Source organism: Delphinus delphis, chromosome 19 (assembly GCF_949987515.2).
Source record: "Delphinus delphis chromosome 19, mDelDel1.2, whole genome shotgun sequence".
In the NCBI taxonomy this organism is placed as follows: Eukaryota; Metazoa; Chordata; class Mammalia; order Artiodactyla; family Delphinidae; genus Delphinus; species Delphinus delphis.
In genome coordinates, this window is record NC_082701.1 from 45397975 (window position 1) to 45417618 (window position 19644).

At 36.1% G+C, this 19644-nt stretch overlaps 1 protein-coding gene across 3 annotated transcripts in view; it reads left to right on the forward strand.

The window, feature by feature from the left end:
• GOSR1 (golgi SNAP receptor complex member 1) overlaps window positions 1–19644 on the forward strand; it is a 50312-nt gene that overhangs the window by 4210 nt on the left and 26458 nt on the right. For all 3 annotated transcript variants that reach the window (XM_059997070.1, XM_059997071.1, XM_059997072.1), the window contains exons 3-6: window positions 4008–4095; window positions 4456–4563; window positions 8504–8595; window positions 11863–11937. In XM_059997070.1, coding sequence (XP_059853053.1) covers window positions 4008–4095; window positions 4456–4563; window positions 8504–8595; window positions 11863–11937 — 363 coding nt within the window. The remainder of the gene's footprint in view (window positions 1–4007; window positions 4096–4455; window positions 4564–8503; window positions 8596–11862; window positions 11938–19644) is intronic.

Sequence of the window (19644 nt, forward strand, 5' to 3'; positions counted from 1 at the left end):
ATTATTAGGATATATTTCTTCTGGTGATTTGTGATCAGTGACCTTTGATGTTACTTTGTAATTGTTTTGGGGCACCACAAACTGCACCCCTATAAGATGACAAAGTTAATTGATAAATGTTATGTGTATTCTGATTCCTCCGTGGACAGGTCCTTCCCCCATCTCTTTCCCTCTCCTCAGGCCTCCCTATTCCCTGGGACACAACAGTATTGAAATTAGACCAATTAATAACTACAGTGACCTCTAAGTGTTCAAGTGAAAGGAAGAGTTGCACGTCTCTCACTTTAAATTAAAAGCTGGAAATGATTAAGCTTGGTAAGAAAGGCATATTGAAAGTCGAGATCAGTTGAAAGCTAGGCCTGTTGTTCTAAACAACCGAGTTCTGAATGCAAAGGAAAAGTTCTTGAAAGAAATTAAAAAGTGCTACTCCAGTGAACACACGAATGATAAGAGAGTGAAAAGCCTTATTGCTGATATGGAGAAAGTTTGAGTGGTCTGAATAAAAGGTCAAACCAGCCACAACATTCCCTTAAGCCAGGGCCTAATCCAGAGCAAGGCCCTAACTCTTCAATTCTGTGAAGGCTGAGAGAGGTGAGGAAGCTGCAGAAGAAAAGTGTGAAGCTAGTTGAGGTTGATCCAAGAGATTTACGGAAAGAAGCCGTCTCCATAACATAAACGAGCAAGGTGAAGCAGCAAGTGCTGATGCAGAAGCTGCAGCAAGTAATCCAGGAGATGCAGCTAAGGTGATTAATGAAGGTGGCTACACCAAATAGCACATTTTCAGTGTAGACAGAACAGCCTTTTATTGGAAGAAGATGCCACGTAGGACTTTCATAGTTAGAAGTTGATGCCTCAGAGCTTCAAAGGACAGGCTGACTCTCTTGTTAGGGGCTAATGCAGCTGGTGACTTTAAGTTGAAGCCAGTGCTCATTTACCATTCCAAAAATCCTAGGGCCCTTAAGAATTATGCTAAATCTACTCTGCCTGTGTTCTATAAATGGAACAACAAAGCCTGGATGTCAGCACATCTGTTTACAACATGGTTTACTGAATATTTTCAGCCCATTGATGAGACCTACTCTCAGGAAAAAAGATTCCTTTCAAAGTATGACTGCACATTGACAATGCACCCAAGAGCTCTGATGGAGATGTACAATGAGATTAATGTTATTTTCATGACTGCGAACACAATGTCCATTCTGTAGCCCATGGATCAAGGAGTAATTTCAACTTTCAAGTCTTATTATTTCAGAAATACATTTCTATGGCTTCCGTAGATAGTGATTCTTCTGATGGATCTGGGCAAAGTCAGTTGAAAATCTTCTGGAAAGGATTCACCATTCTAGATGCCGTTAAGAACATTCACGATTCATGGGACGAGGTCAAAATAACTACATTAACAGGAATTTGGAAGAAGTTGATTCCAAACGTCATGGGTGACTTTGAGGGGTTCAAGACTTGAGGAAATAACTACAAATGTGGTGGAAATAGCAAGAGAACTAGAATTAGAAGTGAAGCCTGAAGATGTGACTGAATTGCTGCAGTCTCATGATAAAACTTGCACAGATGAGGCGTTGTTTCCTGTAGATATATAAATTTCTTAAAGGTGAATGGTTTCTTGAGATGGAATCTACTTCCGGTGAAGATGCTATGAAGATCGTTGAAATGACAGCAAAGGATTTAGAATATTACATTAACTTAGTTGATAAAGCAGCAGCAGGGTTTGAGAGGATTGACTCCAATTTTGAAAGAAGTTCTACTGTGGGTAAAATGCTATCAAGTAGCATTGCCTGCCGCAGAGAAATCGTTCACAAAAGGAAGAGTCCATCAGTTCAGCAACATCAGTATTGTCTTGTTTTTTAAAATTGCCCCAGCCGCCCCAGCCTTTAGGACCCGGATCAGTCAGCAGCCATCAACATCAGGGCAGGACTCTCCACCAGCAAAAAGATTACTCACTGAAGGCTCAGATGATGGTTAGCATTTTTTAGCTATAAAGTATTTTTAAATTAAGATAGGTACATTGGTTTTTTAGAATAATACTATTGCAGACTTAATAGATTACAGTAAATTGTAAACGTAACTTTTATATGCGCTGGGAAGCCAAAAAATTAGTGTGACTCACTTTATCGAGATACTTGCTTTATTGTGGTGGTCTGGAACTAAACCCACAATATCTCTAAGGTATGCCTGTACTTTTATGACTCCTTTAAAGGGGAAACTATTCAAGAACATTCCCTCAGAAATTCTACAACAAATTGGAAATGAGTTTGTGGAATTACTTCAGCCTCACTGTCCCTTTTAATGAGAAACCTAGAGCCATGAGGACCAAGATCCAATGTGCATTCTAAAGTTTTGTTTGTTGCCCAGGTTGAAAGCACATCATAATGAATAAACTCAGTGACAACCAGAAGTTTCTTTCAGGAGTAATTTTTTTACTTTTTGTATTTTGAGAACTTTATGATCTTATGAATCACCATGTACTTATAAAATGAATTAAATTTAACTGAATCTTAGTATTGTGGAGAGTATGTTTTTGACCTTTTCCCCGGACTCATACCTCCCTGAGAATGGTGTGTGTAGAGATTGCCTCCTCATCCATTCAACAAGTATCTAAAGAGCATCTGCTGTGTGCCAAGCACTATTCTCAGTGACAGGCATATATCTGTGAGCAAGACATAGGCAGTTTTCCTCCTGACGGAGCTTATGTTATTGGCCCATTGTTCTTTTCCTTATTTCTGGTAGGGGAGGATCTGTATTAGTAGTATATAGAGCATTTCACATGGGCATGTTCTGAGATAAGCAGAGAACCTTGGGTTGGCTCTGACACATGATCAAGAATGAGATATTTTAAGGCAAATAAATTAAAATTTTTAAAGAAATAAAAATTTGGACCTAGTTAAACATCCTAAAATAAAAATCCTCCTTATTGGCTATTTCACTGCTTGTTACTATTGCTGTAGATGTGTATGTGGAAAAGGGAAAGAGCTAAGGTAAATTTACCATTAAACTGGTTATTTAATCTTTTCATTTACTGCACCCAAGCAACTGTCACAGGGCAAGAAAAAGTCTTCAGTAAGGTTGGAGAGCATAGTCATTTCCTGGTATTTATCTGTGTTCAGTATAACTAAGATCAGTATTGAGCTGCAGCTGCTCATATGATAGTATATACCACTTGGGACCTAATGAAGGTTAATGGTTTTTCAGAAGAGACAAATGAAACTTTCAAGACATGTGGTTTTAGAATTTGAATTTGTCAAACATAGTTTCACTTGTAAAAAGTTAGGATTGACTATTAAGATTTCAGAAGACAGTTAAATACATTTTTGCAAAGCAAAACAGAAACAATTATGTAGTATAAGTGGAAATGTAAAGGATTGGTATTAAAACTTCCCTGCTGGATGTGGCTATCTGTATTAGACTTAAAGCCAGTTCCTGATTATTTAATAACTATTTATCCAATCTGTGGATTGTTTAAATCTCAATTTTATTTCTTCTTGGAAAGAGTCATAGAAGGAAAAGAGAACTTAAATTAAGGTCTCAGGAACCATAATTGAGGTAAAAATTTTAAAGGTTATTCCTCACAGAGCTAACATAATTTGTAATACATTTTATGGCTCTTCTTAGATGCTGTACTACATAGGTCTGCAATTTTATTTCACATAATTTGTTCCTTTAGATACAGCATTTAATTGGGCACTGCCATAGTTTAAGTTACTTTCATTCGGGAAACAGTAAACAAGCATTTAGAATTTCTTTGCATTATTAAGATTGGATGTATTAAAGCTTGGGACAGTCTTACATTCAATTATATTTTATACTGAATTTAATATTTAGGATGCGTGATCTTTATAGAAAAACTTGTATAAAATTATAACTTCTTATGAAACAAAAAGAATGTCTCCGGGGTTCCACTTGACCTCTTTAAGAATAATTACCTTATTATTTTAAGTATATTTTAAAGGATTAGGTTTAAGTAATGGATACTCTTTATTTGAACTTCTCTTCAGCTCTGACACAACACCCCTTTTAAATGGATCAAGCCAAGACAGAATGTTTGAAACTATGGCGATTGAGATTGAACAGCTTTTGGCAAGGGTAAGTACCTTCTGTTAAATGGCTGTTTTGCTAATAACTGTGTACCTGTTAGATATGGTACTAGATTATATTAATGCAGACGTATTTATTGAAATCACCCTTTCATTCAAGGTGTATGCCTCCCCAGGCCACTTGAATTTTGATGACAGCCATTCCCAGGTCCTATGGATGTTATTTTAGCCTTTATGGATTATTTTGGGGAAATACTGAACCCTTGCCTGCTGTCTTCTTGGTTTTGTTTTTGTTTTTTGCTGTTAGCCAGAAAGGCATATAGGCATATAATTTACTTTTATCTCTTTACAGTGCTTTCTAAAATATTTTTATTGGTTTTCTTTTTCTTTTTTTTTTTTTCTGTTTTAGCTTACAGGAGTAAATGATAAAATGGCAGAATATACCAACAGTGCCGGTGTCCCCTCCTTGAATGCAGCATTGATGCATACATTACAGCGACATAGAGACATATTGCAGGTAGTACATTGGGCTTGAGATTTTTATGTTATTATAGGAAGTTTTAGGGTTTTTTTTTACTCTATGAATAGAATGTGTTCACGTGTATGTAGGGGAACAAAGGGAAAAATCTTGTAAGAGGATAAATGCCATGCTATAGAAGTTTATCCTGTTTTACTTTTTTTTCTTGATATTATAAAATTCTGAAAATGGTTAGCAGCTCTTGCTTTTGCCTGGTAAAATTGAATAATATTCATCAGTAGGTAAGTATACTTCTACTGTGGAAGATCTTGCTAGCTAGCTGAAACAGTGAAATAGCCAGTGGTCACGCATAAGCAGTCATATGGTGGTTTAGAGTATACTTTCATCAAGCTTTGAAGATAACATGGAAGAGAAGTAATTTGCTATATTTAGTGTATTGTTTGAGAAAAATATTAAAAGTATACCAATAAAATGAAAAAACTTTTAAAGATTTACATGGGAGGTGTTAAAAATATAGTGGTACAAATAGGAAGGCAAATTTTTTTTTTTGGCTGCGTTGGGTCTTCGTTGCTGCACATGGGCTTTCTCTAGTTGCGGCTAGCAGGGGCTACTCTTTGTTGCAGTGCGTGGGCTTCTCATTGCAGTGGCTTCTCTTGTTGCGGAACACAGGCTCTAGGCACACGGGCTTCAGTAGTTGTGGCACATAGGCTCAGTAGTTGTGGCTCGCGGGCTCTACAGTGCAGCCTCAGTAGCTGTGGTGCATGGGCTTAGTTGCTCCGCGGCATGTGGGATTTTCCTGGACCAGGGCTCAAACCTGTGTCCCCTGCATTGGCAGGTGGATTCTTAACCATTGCGCCAACAGGCAAGTCCCCAAATTTTTTAATATTGAAAAAATTCCACCATTTCTAATTTTTAAAACTTGTTAAAAATAGGACTAGAAGAATACTTTATTTACCTAATGCAAAAATGTGTACATCAGATTAAAATCTGTCATAATGCTTAATAATAAAGCACTAAAAGCTTTCCCACTGGAAAAAAGAAAACAAGACAAGGAGGGACTTCCCTGGTGGCTCAGTGGTTAAGGATCCGTGTGCCAATGCAGGGGACATGGGTTCAATCCCTGGTCCAGGAAGATCTGCATGCTGTGGAGCAACTAAGCCCATGTGCCACAATTACTGAGCCTGTGCTCTAGAGTCCGCGAGCCACAACTACTGAGCCTGCATGCCGCAGCTACTGAAGCCCATGCGCCTAGAGCCTGTGCTCTGCAACAAGAGAAGCCACCGCAATGAGAAGCCTGCACACTGCGACGAAGAGTAGCCCCTGCTCGCGGCAACTGGAGAAAGCCCATGTGCAGCGACAAAGACCCAACACAGCCAAAAGTAAATAACTAAATATATTTGAAAAAAAAAAAAGCAAGACAGGAATACCCACAATCCCCATAGATGTTTAACATTGTTTAGAAGTTCTTGGTTGTTCAGTTACACAATAAAAAGAACAAGATATAAAGACTGAAAAGGGAGACAAAATCTGTATTCTGTGGTAATGATAAGATTATATAGCTAATACAAACCAAGAAAACTAAAAAAAAAAATTGGAAACATTCAGTAAGTTGATGACTTATAAAATTAATATATAAAAGCAAGTAGTTTTCCTACACACAAACAGTAATCTGTTAGAAAGTACAATGGAAGAAACTATTAAAATTTTATGTATAATTTAATAAGAATGTATAGGATTTATATGTATAAAACTCTACTGAGGAACATAAAAGAAGGTTTACTCTGCTTTTTTATTGATTTATTTACTTATTTTTTTTTTTGCGGTACGCAGGCCTCTCACTGTTGTGGCCTCTCCTGTTGCGGAGCACAGGCTCCGGACGCGCAGGCTCAGCGGCCATGACTCACGGGCCTAGCTGCTCCGTGGCGTGTGGGATCTTCCCAGACCGGGGCACGAACCCATGTCCCCTGCTTCGGCAGGCAGACTGTGAACCACTGTGCCACCAGGGAAGCCCTTACTCTGCTTTTGGATGGGATGATTTCTCTCTAAATCAGCCTATATATTGAATCTTATCCCAGTGGAAATAATAGGGGTTTTTGTTTGTTTCATTTTTTAAAAAACAGCAAAATGACACCAAAGTTTATTTGGAATTATAGTTATATAAGAATAACCAAGAAAAAAACCCATGTGAAAATGAAGATAAGTAGTAAAGGATGCCTAATTCTGCCACCTGTTAAAACCTGTTAAGCTAGAATAATAAAACTGTTTGATTCTGGAGAAAAAGTAGATGAATAGAGTAGAGTTCATATATAGACTCAAACATGCATGAAAATTTACTTTCTGATAAAGGTGCTATTTTGAATCAATGGAAAAAAGTGGGATTATAAAATAAATAAAGCTGTAACAATTTGCTAACTATTTGAGGGGAAAAACGCCTCAATTTCTATCTCATTCCTCCTATCCAGAGTAAATTCCAAATGGATCAAAGATTTATATGTAGAAAAAGAAACAATAAAATTTCAGAGTAAAGCATGGGTGAAATTGTACATTTTGGGGTAGTAAAGGACTTCCCTAAGCAAGACCTGATACCAGAAACTATAATAAATGACTAGTTTGCTTAATATACAGAGATAATAGAAATAAGAAAAAAGCAACCCAGTAGAAAAATGGGCAAAGGATATGAACTTGTTTACAGAAAATGAGTGGCCAAAATCATAAAAATATGGTCAGCCACATTCCCAAATGAAAATATACAAATCAAAATGAGATATGGAAAAAAAACGAGATACGATTTTTCACCTGTCAAGTTAGCAAATATTGAAGCATTTGTAACCCATTGTTGGCAAGAGTGTAGAAAAATGGGCACTCATCCATTTGCTGGGCATGTAAGTTGGTGTAGTCTTTCTAGAAGGCATTTTAACACTATCAAATTCATGTAAGATTCTTTGACCCAGTTATTCTGCTAGGCATTTACCCTTTAAATACATTTAGTTCAATAAAATATATACACAAGAGTGTTTATTGAAGCATTTTTTTAACAGCAAAAAAAAGGCAACTAAAATGTTTATCAGTAGAGAATTTATTAAATTACTATAGTCATAATTTAAAAATTAACTATTAAATATTAAAAAGAACGTAGATTTCAATTTGCTGATATGGAAGGATTACTTCATACTTTATGAACTACAAAAAATAAGGTTGCAGCAGAATATAGTATGATTTCTTTATCATAAATGAAAGAAATAATAAACTCATATATGCAAAAACATATTTCCTGAAAGAAACTGAAAGACAGTGATCATAATATTAAGAACTGTGGAGCAAGATGGTTTTTACTTCTGTTCTTTTTGGTACTCTTTTAGTTCATGGTACCCCATGTTCATGTATTATTTTTGTTTTTAAAGGGCTCTCTGGGAGGTGGCATTATGTTTTTTATCTTTTTTATATACTGATCTGAATTTTTTAAAGTAATGAGTACTCCTTAGCAACTTAAAAATATGGTAGAAAAAGGAAAATATTTAAAATTATTTTATTCTTTATAGCTCTCTTCTGTTCTTCTTTTGATTAGTTTAGGAATTAAATTTCTGCAGGAGTTCCAAAAAGGTGAAATTTGAAAATAAGCCCCATTGGGTACACTGATGAGTAGAAGGAGCCTCTTAAGTTTTATCCTAGGCTATTTGAAGTCATGTTATCTGAGAATTATTTTTTCTTTACAATTCTGCCCCATAAGACAAGGTACTAGGGGATACAAAGGATAGTGATTTAGTGGCACTGTTCCCCTACCTCCAAATTGTTTTCATTGGAAAGAAGTTGGTCACTCTTCAGGAAAGTGATTATAATGTTATTTTTACCTCTTGGCAATTTGATTTCTTAAATAGCAGTTTTCTGGGCAGAAATTTGTAATATAACAATACATAACTGGCTCAATAAGGTGAAAATTTATAGTTAGCTAGTGTTGATTCTACATGTTGATTGATTGCAGGATTATACACATGAATTCCATAAAACCAAAGCAAACTTTGTGGCAATACGGGAAAGGGAGAATCTCATGGGATCAGTACGAAAGGATATTGAGTAAGTTACCTTTTATATTTTTTCGTAGGATGTTTATTCAGAATCAGATTTAGAGTATATCCATGATTAATAGCAAATTGAGTGGCAGAACCATGGTTTAGATTTCAAGGTTTCTAATTCCCATTTCACTGTTCTTTAAACATTGCTGCTCCAGTATAGTCCTAATCTACTTTGCTGTCTTATCTCCAGTTTCCCCTAGTTTTATCATTGGCTCCTGCCAACCTTGACTTTCCTGTCTTAATTCAAAGTCCAGTTTAGATGATGTCTTCGTGAGTTCTTCTCTGATCTCCTACCACCCACCTTAAGCATTATAACGTTACCAATAAATGAAGCTGTCCGTGTTTCCCTTCCTGATTACTGTCTATCCCCCTACCCTCTCCCTTGCCCCAACAATTACATATCAATACTTAGGTAGCTATCAAAGTAGCCTTTACTTCCCTGGAATCTGAAATCTGTTTTTTCCAGATTTCATACAGACTCATAACTTTAGTCAAATTATTTAAAGACTCCCAACATTTTTATGCTGCTCTTAAGCCATAATTTTAAAAATGTATTCTTTTCTTCTATTCCTTTACCTCACCTTTAATAATATATTCTAGCATTTTACACACATTTTCAAAATGTTTTTCACAGCTGTACATGACTGACAGGGTTAAATCCATTGGGCATCTAATTAAAGCTGCAGACTTTCCACTTTTGGACCATCTGTTGATGCCTATCATTGTCTCACTTGTGATAAGCTTAAGTTTCATAAGTATGATACTTATGTTTCATGAACTATGATGTGTACTACCATCTCATGAACTGATATATATCATGTGTACTCTGATAAATATTTTCTTAGAGTTCCTTTATTTTGTTGTAACAGTAAGACAGTTTTGCAGGAGAGATCATTTAATATTCATCCCATGCAAAATTTTTGTCCAAAACTCTAAACCAGGATTATCCAGTCACCAGTTCTGTTTCTACCTCCAGAAATTATCTTGGAAAATTAATGTTTATTGTTTGTCTGTGTTTTATCTGTGTTTCTTATATTTAGTCATATGTACTTTGTATAACATATAGGAGTGAAAAAAATGAAACATTTTTGCCATATTAGGAATTTTGGAATATTTTTAGTTCTCTGGCACATATATAAGTCTTGTGTCTGTTTTCTGTATAGTCTATTTACATAGGTATTTTAAAGAATGCGTTGAGAATCAGTGTAGCGGACAGCCTTTGATGTGGAGGCTTTTAACTACCATTCAGTTTGTGGGAATTGTTAGACTACATTCCAATGTAATAACTTGTTTTCTAAAAGATGATCATAAAAGAAACATGTTCATCCATTTACTAAACTATTTCCTGATTACCAACCATGAGTAAGATAATATGTCAGTCACAGTAGAAGGTAGAAATGAAAAGATCAACATGGCCCTCTAGATGCTAGAGGGGAGTAAGGCACATACTCAAATTAATATAATACATGGCAGAATATGATTAGTGAAATGAGATATAGTAGTGATAACTGACATTTAAGAATTTTTTCTGCAGTTACACACTGCTTTTTCATATATTCTCTCTTTTTTGGCCTCATATAATCTTTGGGTATAGATACAAATTATTAGTCCCATTTTATAAAACTAGGTATTAAGAGTTATCTAAGGTTAACTGGCTAGTCATCAGTCTTCCAAGTCCAGTGTGTTCTTGGTTATATCATGCTGCTTTTCCTGGTGTTTTCTTTCCCACTGCGCTTTGCACATCAGCCCTACTCTCAGCTAGTGATTCAGTTTTACCAGCATGACCCTCTTTTGTCTTACTGCGGTGTATGTGCAGTTACTTAAATTTTTTATTTTGTTCTTGATACTTTGTAAGTAAGGAACTGAAACGTGTAAGTGTTGATAGTAATGATACAAAGCGTTTTCTAGTAAATTGTAATGAACTTAAGACCAGGATAGAAATCCTTAAGTATGCCACAACTGGCAGATCTTTAGCTTCCTTTTTGTGTTCCTTAGACTTCAGTTGATGGACTGCGTGTATCATTGTGAAGGGAAACATTCCATTTCAATAGCTTCCCCACCCCATGTGCTGTGTAGTAATCAATCCAAAGTAGTATTCCCGGACTTCCCTGGTGGCGCAGTGGTTAAGAATCTGCCTGCCGATGCAGGGGACACGGGTTCGAGCCCTGGTCCGGGAAGATCCCACATGCAGCGGAACAGCCAAGCCCAAGAGCCACAACTACTGAAGCCCGTGCATCTAGAGCCCGAGCACGGCAACGAAGAGTAGCCTCCGCTCACTGCAGCTAGAGAAAGCCCGTGCGCAGCAACAAAGACCCAATGCGTCCAAAAATAAAACAAACCAAAAAAAACCCCAACAAAGTATTATTCCCACTTGGGGAAAATAAAGATATAGGAGATAATAGACAAAGAAAGGAAAAGTAATGGCTTTAAAGGCCTCTCCTTTCCTCATCTTTTACAGTATCCTCCCAAACCTTACTCTTCAAGATGGACAATGCAAAGTTTTCTGAAGACACTCTGTTCTTCCACACCTCATGATGCTGCACACGCTCTCCTTCCTTCCTGGAATAATCTTCCACTTTTTATAACTAAATTATCACTCGTTCTACAGGGTACCCTTTGAGGATTTTCTCTCTTTAAGAATGTTTCTGTATTTCTCATAGTCTCTCTAATCTACCCCCTGCCCTATAGAAATGACTACTCTCTTCTTTTGTATATAACTATTATCATAATAGTTCCTATTACACTGAATTACAATTATATAATTTATGTACCTCTCTAAACTCTCTATGACCAACTTGTGGCTAGGTAGCATGTTTTACTGTTATAATGTCTGGTACCTCACAAATGTTGAATAAATATTTGCTGAGTTAATGAATAAACGAATGAATGTATATTCTCTTTTCATGTACTTTTAGTGAGTTGGAATTTTTGGCAACTGATACAAAATAAACACTTTTAGAAGAGTTATTAATAAATGTATATAAAATCAAAAAAAGGAAAAAGTAAGATTTCTGTTTAAGAATGTTGGATTATTTTGGTGAAAAATAATAAAGTCTTAGGCCTAAGTTAGAGAGCCAGTCATATTTATCTATTTATGATAGATGCTATTTTTAGAAGGAAATGAAAAGGATTATACATTATAATTGTTTATTCAAAACTGTGGAGAGGCTCAATTTGTCCACTTTGGATATTACTTGAGTCAATCATTTAATCCTTTTTTATAACATGTACCAAAAATGTTCTTAAGTTTTCTTTATTTTTGTTCTAGGTCATATAAAAGTGGGTCTGGAGTAAACAACAGAAGAACTGAACTATTTTTGAAAGAACATGACCACCTTCGAAAGTAGGTATTATTGAAAAATGCATACTACATAGTACCTACTTATTTATTCACATATATAGCAAACATTTTATGGTGTTTATTATAGTAAGTGCTTTATCATTTAATTCTTCTAATGATCCTATTGGGTAGAAATAGAATTGCAACTGTTCTGACCATAATTAGGAACAATATGATGCTATCAGATATACAAAATATGCATTCATTACTTGTTACCTGTAATATGTCTTTTATTGCCTTAATGTTTGTTTTCTTTAGTGAGTCTATTGCTGTAATACTTTGTCCACTACTATAGATTACTGGTAATAATAATAGTAATAATATTGATACTGACTTATGTTTGAATGGCCTGATACCACTTATATATGTCAAGAAGCTTTACAAAGGGTAATTGGCCATACATCAAATTCAAAGAAAATATCTTATCTCCCAAGAACTCAGAAGAAAATACCTAAAAACTTGGATGAACGAGACACACACACACACACACACACACACACACACACACACACACACACACACACACACACACACACACACACATATAAAAACAAGCCACCATACTCTATCCCTGCTTTATCTATTTTCCTTCTGAAATACACTGGTTTCTTTAATTACTTTCTTTGTATTTTGTTATAGAACTTAAGGATCAGAAAATTACTTCTCTCTCTGAGCTCAGCCTCTAGGCACTTGAGCAGCTAATATCCATGATAGTTAAATGATATGAATTATGTTGATATTTGCTGCTGAATGTCATAAATTAGTCATGTCCATATGCGCTTAATGTGCTGTTCAATTTGCTTTTCTTTAAAGATTACCACTTTAAATATGAGCTGTTGAAATCAGAACATGGAAAGATCAAGACCTTTTTAGAAGTCTGAGTGCTTCTAGTGTCAGAAAGTTGTTATTTCTTAAAATGTTAAATATTATTGATTGGCACAAGGGGGCAGCCTTTCCTAGAGTATGTTTAGTTTATAGTTATTTATAGCTTTGGTAGTGCTTTTTGTATTTGATAGAGACCACCATAAAAAGAATTTTGCGTTATATCCAAAACTATATTAATATATTCTTGGGGTACAGAGTAATTTAAGGAATAAGATACTCAAGTAGCATAAAAATAAATATTAGCTTGCATTAACATTTTTATATTTATCAACCCCAAAAGAAGTTAAACAGAAATGCAATAGTTTAATTACTTTAAGGATGTTTTGATGCTGAAAAGAGTATACCAGAGTTATTATATAAATTGATATTCTTTATTTCATTATTTCAGAACATGTTGTTTATTATAAATTTTATATGAAAAATTTTAGTTTTGCATTCATTTTAGTAATTCAGAGAAAACCCTTCAGGAGTTTAATATTGTCCATTTTACAGGAAAATAAATATAATAATTCAGGGGCACACAGCTTAAGTAATTTGTTTAGGGTTATAAAAATGATAAGAAAATTGGCAATCAAAAGGTATTTACCATTTTGTTTCCCAGGTGATTTTATGTATGATATACTTTACATATATTCCTTTCAGCATTCTTGTGAGAAGTTAGTATGTGCTTACTCCGTACAGAGAGAAACTGAGGCAGGATGAAGTTGAGTGAAACATGAGCTGATAAATGAGGGGAATTGTTAACACTAAGGCTTAATCTCAATAACAAGAGTTTAGTCATTGCTTTCAGTATTAAAGCACAGAGCTTCCAAATATGTTTTAGAAAAATCAATATTTTGTGTAAATTACAAATACTTGTGAAGTAATAAAATAATAAAAAATTATGGACTAACATATATACAAAGTAATAATGATATGAAAAAGTTTCTCTTTTTCAATGTTGTCTCTCTTTCATTTGCTAAGTGCTTTGAGGAAGAATTTTTTTAGAATAACTTTTTAACGTAAAAGCTATACGTACTTTTTATAGTACTCATTTTAGAAAGTATGAATAATAATTCAGCAACACAGAAAAGACAGTTTGAAACACTTATCAGTACAGATGCGATACCATTTTTTACTCATCAGTAGGTTGTGAGCCTTCTCCCATGTTATTTGACAATTTTTTTTGTTTGTTTTTGAATAGTTCTTTTAACTTTTAATAGTCTACATATCCTATAATACAGATAAACCATAATTCATGTAACCTAATGAGTGTTGGCCTTTTGGATTATTTCTAGTTTTTATTATTGTACATACTGAAGTCTTTGCATATATCCATAATTATTTCCTTATGATAAATTCCTAGAATTGGCATTGTAGGATTAAAAAATACATTCATTTTTAAAGCTTTTGATATAGTATTGTCAAAATTGCCTCTAAAGTTTTGCTACTTTAGAGTCCCATTAGTAGCATATTCTGCCAGTGCTCTCAGGAACAGTTACTTGATTTTTTTCTAACTCATGCCATGAAGATAGGCGAAAATTCTCAGGCAATAGATTTTTTTTTTTAAATAAGAAATATATTTTCATTAGAGAAAACATAGGTCAAACAGCCAAGCACAAGAAGCATAGGTGGTCCAATGGTTAAGACGTGAGCTCTCACTGCCGTGGGCCCAGGTATGATCCCTGGTCCAGGAACTAAGATCCCACAAACCACATGGAGTGGCAAAAAAAATTTAAAAAAAAAAAGAAGAAGAAGTAATAGTTAAATTAACCTAAAAGTGAAATGGACAGCAAGAGATTATGTATTGCAGCAAGACCATTTGTAATGAAGAGGCCAGATTTGCTGTTAGGGTACTTTTTAGTTTGATCTTTCATGAATAAAGGTGTCTTTTCTTTTAAACTACTCAGTAACTCAGGTAACTCATTTGATTTTGCGCAGTAGGGTCATACTTTTTATGGCAAAAAGCATATTTACATTTTTATTTGATTCTTCATAAAATATTTTTTCATGTTAATGTAAATTTCTACAACTTGCTTCGAAAGTCCATATTTTTGGGCTTCCCTGGTGGCGCAGTGGTTGAGAGTCCGCCTGCCGATGCAGGGGACGTGGGTTCGTGCCCCAGTCCGGGAAGATCCCACATGCCACGGAGCGGCTAGGCCCGTGAGCCATGGCTGCTGAGCCTGTGCGTCCGGAGCCTGTGCTCCACAACGGGAGAGACCACAACAGTGAGAGGCCCACGTAACAGAAAAAAAAAAAAAAAAAATCCATATTTTTGTCTTGAAAAAGAGTAAAGCAGTTTTTATAAATGAATGGTAAACTTTATTAAAAAAAACTGACTTGGTAATGAATTGCTTTTAAAGCTCTTCTTAATATTCTTTTTGTCTAAAAATAAATGTTGTTATCTTGTAGCAGTTTATCTTAGAGAAGATAGTCATTTCTCTTCCTATTTGGTGGATAAGCTAGCTTTCATTGTTTTTTTTAAGATTTAATTTTATTTATTCTTGGCTGCATTGGGTCTTTGTTGCTGCACGTGGGCTTTCTCTAGTTGGCAGCGAGTGGGGACTACTCTTCATTGCGGTGCGCTGGCTTCTCATTGCAGTGGCTTCTTTTGTTGGAGAGCACGGGCTCTACGTGCTCAGGCTTCAGTAGTTGTGGAATGCGGGCTCAGTAGTTGTGGCTCACGGGCTCAGTAGTTCTTGCTCGTGGGCTCTAGAGCGCAGGCTCAGTAGTTGTGGCACACGGGTTTAGTTGCTCCGCGGCATGTGGGATCTTCCCTGACCAGGGATCTAACCCGTGTCCCCTGCATTGGCAGGCGAATTCTTATCCACTGCGCCACCAGGGAAGTCCCTAGCTTTTTTTTTTTTTTTAACTTGCCTTTCCCTGAGTCTCAGTATGTCAGAAGAAAATGCTGGCTTTGAATGAGTGTCAAGCTTGTAGCTGTTTGTGTTTTGCTGTACTGTGGATGCATTCCTGTGGGCTCTTTGGTTGCTGTTTAGATTAATTTCCTTTATATGTTTGTTCTCTTTCGTTGCTCCCTTATATTTTCCTTTTTGAAAGGAGTATCTGAGTTAGTTTAAAGGGTGTGGGGCTGATTGTATTATTGCTGTTTTTACAGCTTTTTCTTTAGAAGAATTTTGTCATTTTGAATAAAACATGTCTTCCACATTTACCTTAATGAAGTTGACAAATTTCAGAGTAGTGGTGAGAAACTTGGATTAGGACATAAGTATACACAAATAGAACGAGCCTAGCCTCTTGCTGGACTTCTTTACTGCCAGTGATCATCACCTCCACGTGAAAATTAGCCACCTTTTACCAAGGCTGCTGCCTCCATCTTCTCATCTGTGATTCTATCACTTCAAAAATCTTCAACTCTAACATTTCACTCTGACCAACACAGTTTATTCTTCCAAGACTATCTGCAGCATCACTAGCTTCTCTTTTATATTTTTCTTCTTACCTTTAACCTCTCCTACCCTCGCTAGCTTGGATCTCATAGTTGATCAACTGAAATATTCCCAACATTTGGCCTTTTCTCTGCTCCTGTCTTTTTCTGTACCCTAGTAAAATGCCAACCCGATCCACAGTCTACTGTCCTACTCCTCTATTTAAGGGTTAAAGAGAAAGCACCCAATATACCCAATATACCCAAAAGCACCTCTATTTAAGGGTTAAAGAGAAAGCACCCAATCTAAAAATTTAGATTCATTATTTCCAACCTCGTCTGAGTATTCAGCATTGCCCAGTACCTTTTGCTTGCTTGATCCAGTTTACTTGTCTCTCTCATTCTTTTCAAGAAATTTACCAGGACTTCCCTGGTGGTCCAGTGGTTAGGACTCTGCGCTTCCAATGCAGGGGGCACGGGTTCGATCCCTGGTCAGAGAACTAAGATCCCACATGCCACAGCCTGGCCAAAAGAGAGGTCCTTAGCTCCTACTTCATTGAATTTTTAAGGTTCTTTCTCCTTAGTACAAATTCACATACAGGAATACCCTTCTTTACCCCTTTCCTGTAGTTTTTAGAGGACTAGTTTTTTTCCTGGGAAGGCTAATACATCCGTCTGGCTTCTATCTCTGTCCTTACCTGCTACCTCAGCTATTTTACTCTTCAGTCATCTTCTATACTGGCTCTGTCTCTCTAGTTTATGAATACACTTGCTGTCTCTGTGTCAGTACTCATTTCCTCCTTAGCCTATTGACTTCTTCCCTCACAGTCTACTGAGCATGTTGTCACTGGGGACATCAATGAGCTCCTGAAGGCCAAATCTAATATTGTTTGACTGCTCTGCCTCACTTGATACTCTTAATCTCTTCCCTCCTTGAAAACCTAGGCCACTGTAACACTGAAATTTACTGGTTCTCCACTTGCCTTTCTTACTACTCTTTGTTTCCTTCCTGGCTGCCTTCTGATGTAGCCTCAGAATCCTTTACATAGTGTTCTCCAGGCAGAAATTAATTAGAGCTAATCCACCAAGTGAAACTTATTTGTCGTCTACCCTCTCACATTAGCCCAGTTATTTGTCGTTGACATGCATCATAACAACAATTCCTCCTCCCCAGAGATGGCAGCTATAAAGAAGACCTAGCAAAGAGAAATTGAAAGAAATTGAAATTTTCATTCAAAAATTTATAGGAAAAGCAACTGGTGAGATTTTTTTTTTTTTTTTGCGGTACGCGGGGCTCTCACTGTTGTGGCCTCTCCCGTTGCGGCCAGTGGCCATGGCTCACGGGCCCAGCCACTCCGCGGCATGTGGGATCCTCCTGGACCGGGGCACGAACCCATGTCCCCTGCATCGGCAGGTGAACTCTCAACCACTGCACCACCAGGGAAGCCCAACTGGTGAGATTTTTATATTGCCAAGAATAATAAAATTAATGAGAGAGTTGAAGAAAGAGGAACAAATTCTGAAGTTATATAGACCCAGCTAAGAAGGTAAGCTGAGGACTTTCATCCATACTTAGAGGCTCTGTTTGTTTTCATGGAAGTACTCTGATTTGTGGGAATGGCATGATTACAACTGGAATTGCAGACTGGTTATATTAAGCACATCACCTTAAAAATTCTTGACATTTTAAACAGACCTTTGGCAGTATTTCAAAGTAGTCAAAATATTTAAAATATTACATAATATGTCAGTTTCTAAATTATCATTTCATTTAGTTGGATCACATCATAAGAACATATAAATAGACATTTTAGTTTTTCCTCTTATTAACTTGCCACTTTTATCTTGACTAAGATACCTTAATGGATTTATTCCTTAAATTGGTATAATAGATAGGGAATGGGTTTTGAAGCCAAACAGATCTGAGTTTAAATCCTGGTGTGAACTGTAAATTTGGGGGCAAGGGCCTTAAACCCTCTGACTCTCTACTGTCTTAAATGGGGAAAATTGAATTCTTACTTTGCACAGTGTTAAAACACTTAAAATTAGAGATAATGTGTAAAGGTTTTGCCTAGTACAGTGTCTGACATGTAGTAGACCAGTTCTCAAATTACATTGAGCCATTCTTGCCCGTAGCAGTATTAGAACAGAAAAGTAGACTAGTAACTAGAATTGTGTACCTAGAGCTAGGTGACAGAGACTCCAGCCCTCTGGGGCCCTTCAATGCCAAAATGGTATGTAGGAATAAATAACTATCAGCTAACCCTGATTATCTATTAAAGCTCAGAGTGTGTTTTTAAATCATTCCCTTCATTTATTGCTCATTGGATTTTCATTAGTATAATAAGTGGTTTATTTATTCCTAAGCTTCATTTCTAGATAGGAGTTTTCAAATTCCAGTTGCATTCCATCTGTTTCTTTGCATTTATCTGAATGCACATATAATTTTTTGTATCAGTTTTTGTTGTTACTGTTGTTTATTGAGGTAACATTGGTCTATAACATTATATAATGAAGTTTTGTGTGTACAGCATTATATTTCTACTTCTGTATATGCTACAGCTTGCTTACCACCAAAAATTTAGTTCGCATTTGCCACCACACAGTTGATCCCCTTTACCCATTTTACCTTCCCCTTCCCTTCCCTTACGGTAACCTCTACTCTGTTCTCTGTATCTATGTATTTGGTTTTGTTTGGTTTGTTCATTTATTTTGGTTTTTTATTGTTGTTTGCATTTTTTATATTCCACATATGGGTGAAATCTTATGGTATTTGTCTTTCTCCATCTGACTTATTTCACTTAGCATAATACCCTCAAAGTCCACCCATGTTGTCACAAATGGCAATATTTAATCTTTTTTATGGCTGAATAGTATTCCATTGTATATATATTTACCACATCTTCTTTATCCATTGAGATATTACCTCATACCTATTAGAATCGCTATTATAAAAAAGGCAAGAAATAACAAATGTTGGTAAGAGTATGTAGAAGAGGGAACCCTCATACACTGTTGGTGGGAATGTAAATTGGTACAGCCTCTATGGAAAACAGAATGGAGATCACTCAAAAAATTAAGAGTAGAACTACCATATGATCCTGCTATTCCATTTCTGGGTATTTATCCAAAGAATATGAAAACACTAATTCAAAAAGATAGATGCACCCCTCTGTTTATTGCAGTATTATTTACAATAACTCAGATACGGAAACAACCTAAGTGCCCATCAATAGATGAATGGTTGAAGAAGATATGGTATATATATATTCAGTTTTCATTGTTTTACCAAGCATTTGTTGAGCATCTACAATGTGGAAAGCATTGTACTGGGTGTTGGAGATAGAGAAGAGATAAAGCCTAGTGACGTTCTGCCCTGTTTCTAATGAGCTCCCCTAGGATGGGAGTCGGGGGGCAGAAGAGAAATGTTAACAGGTAATTACAGTGCATTGTAATTA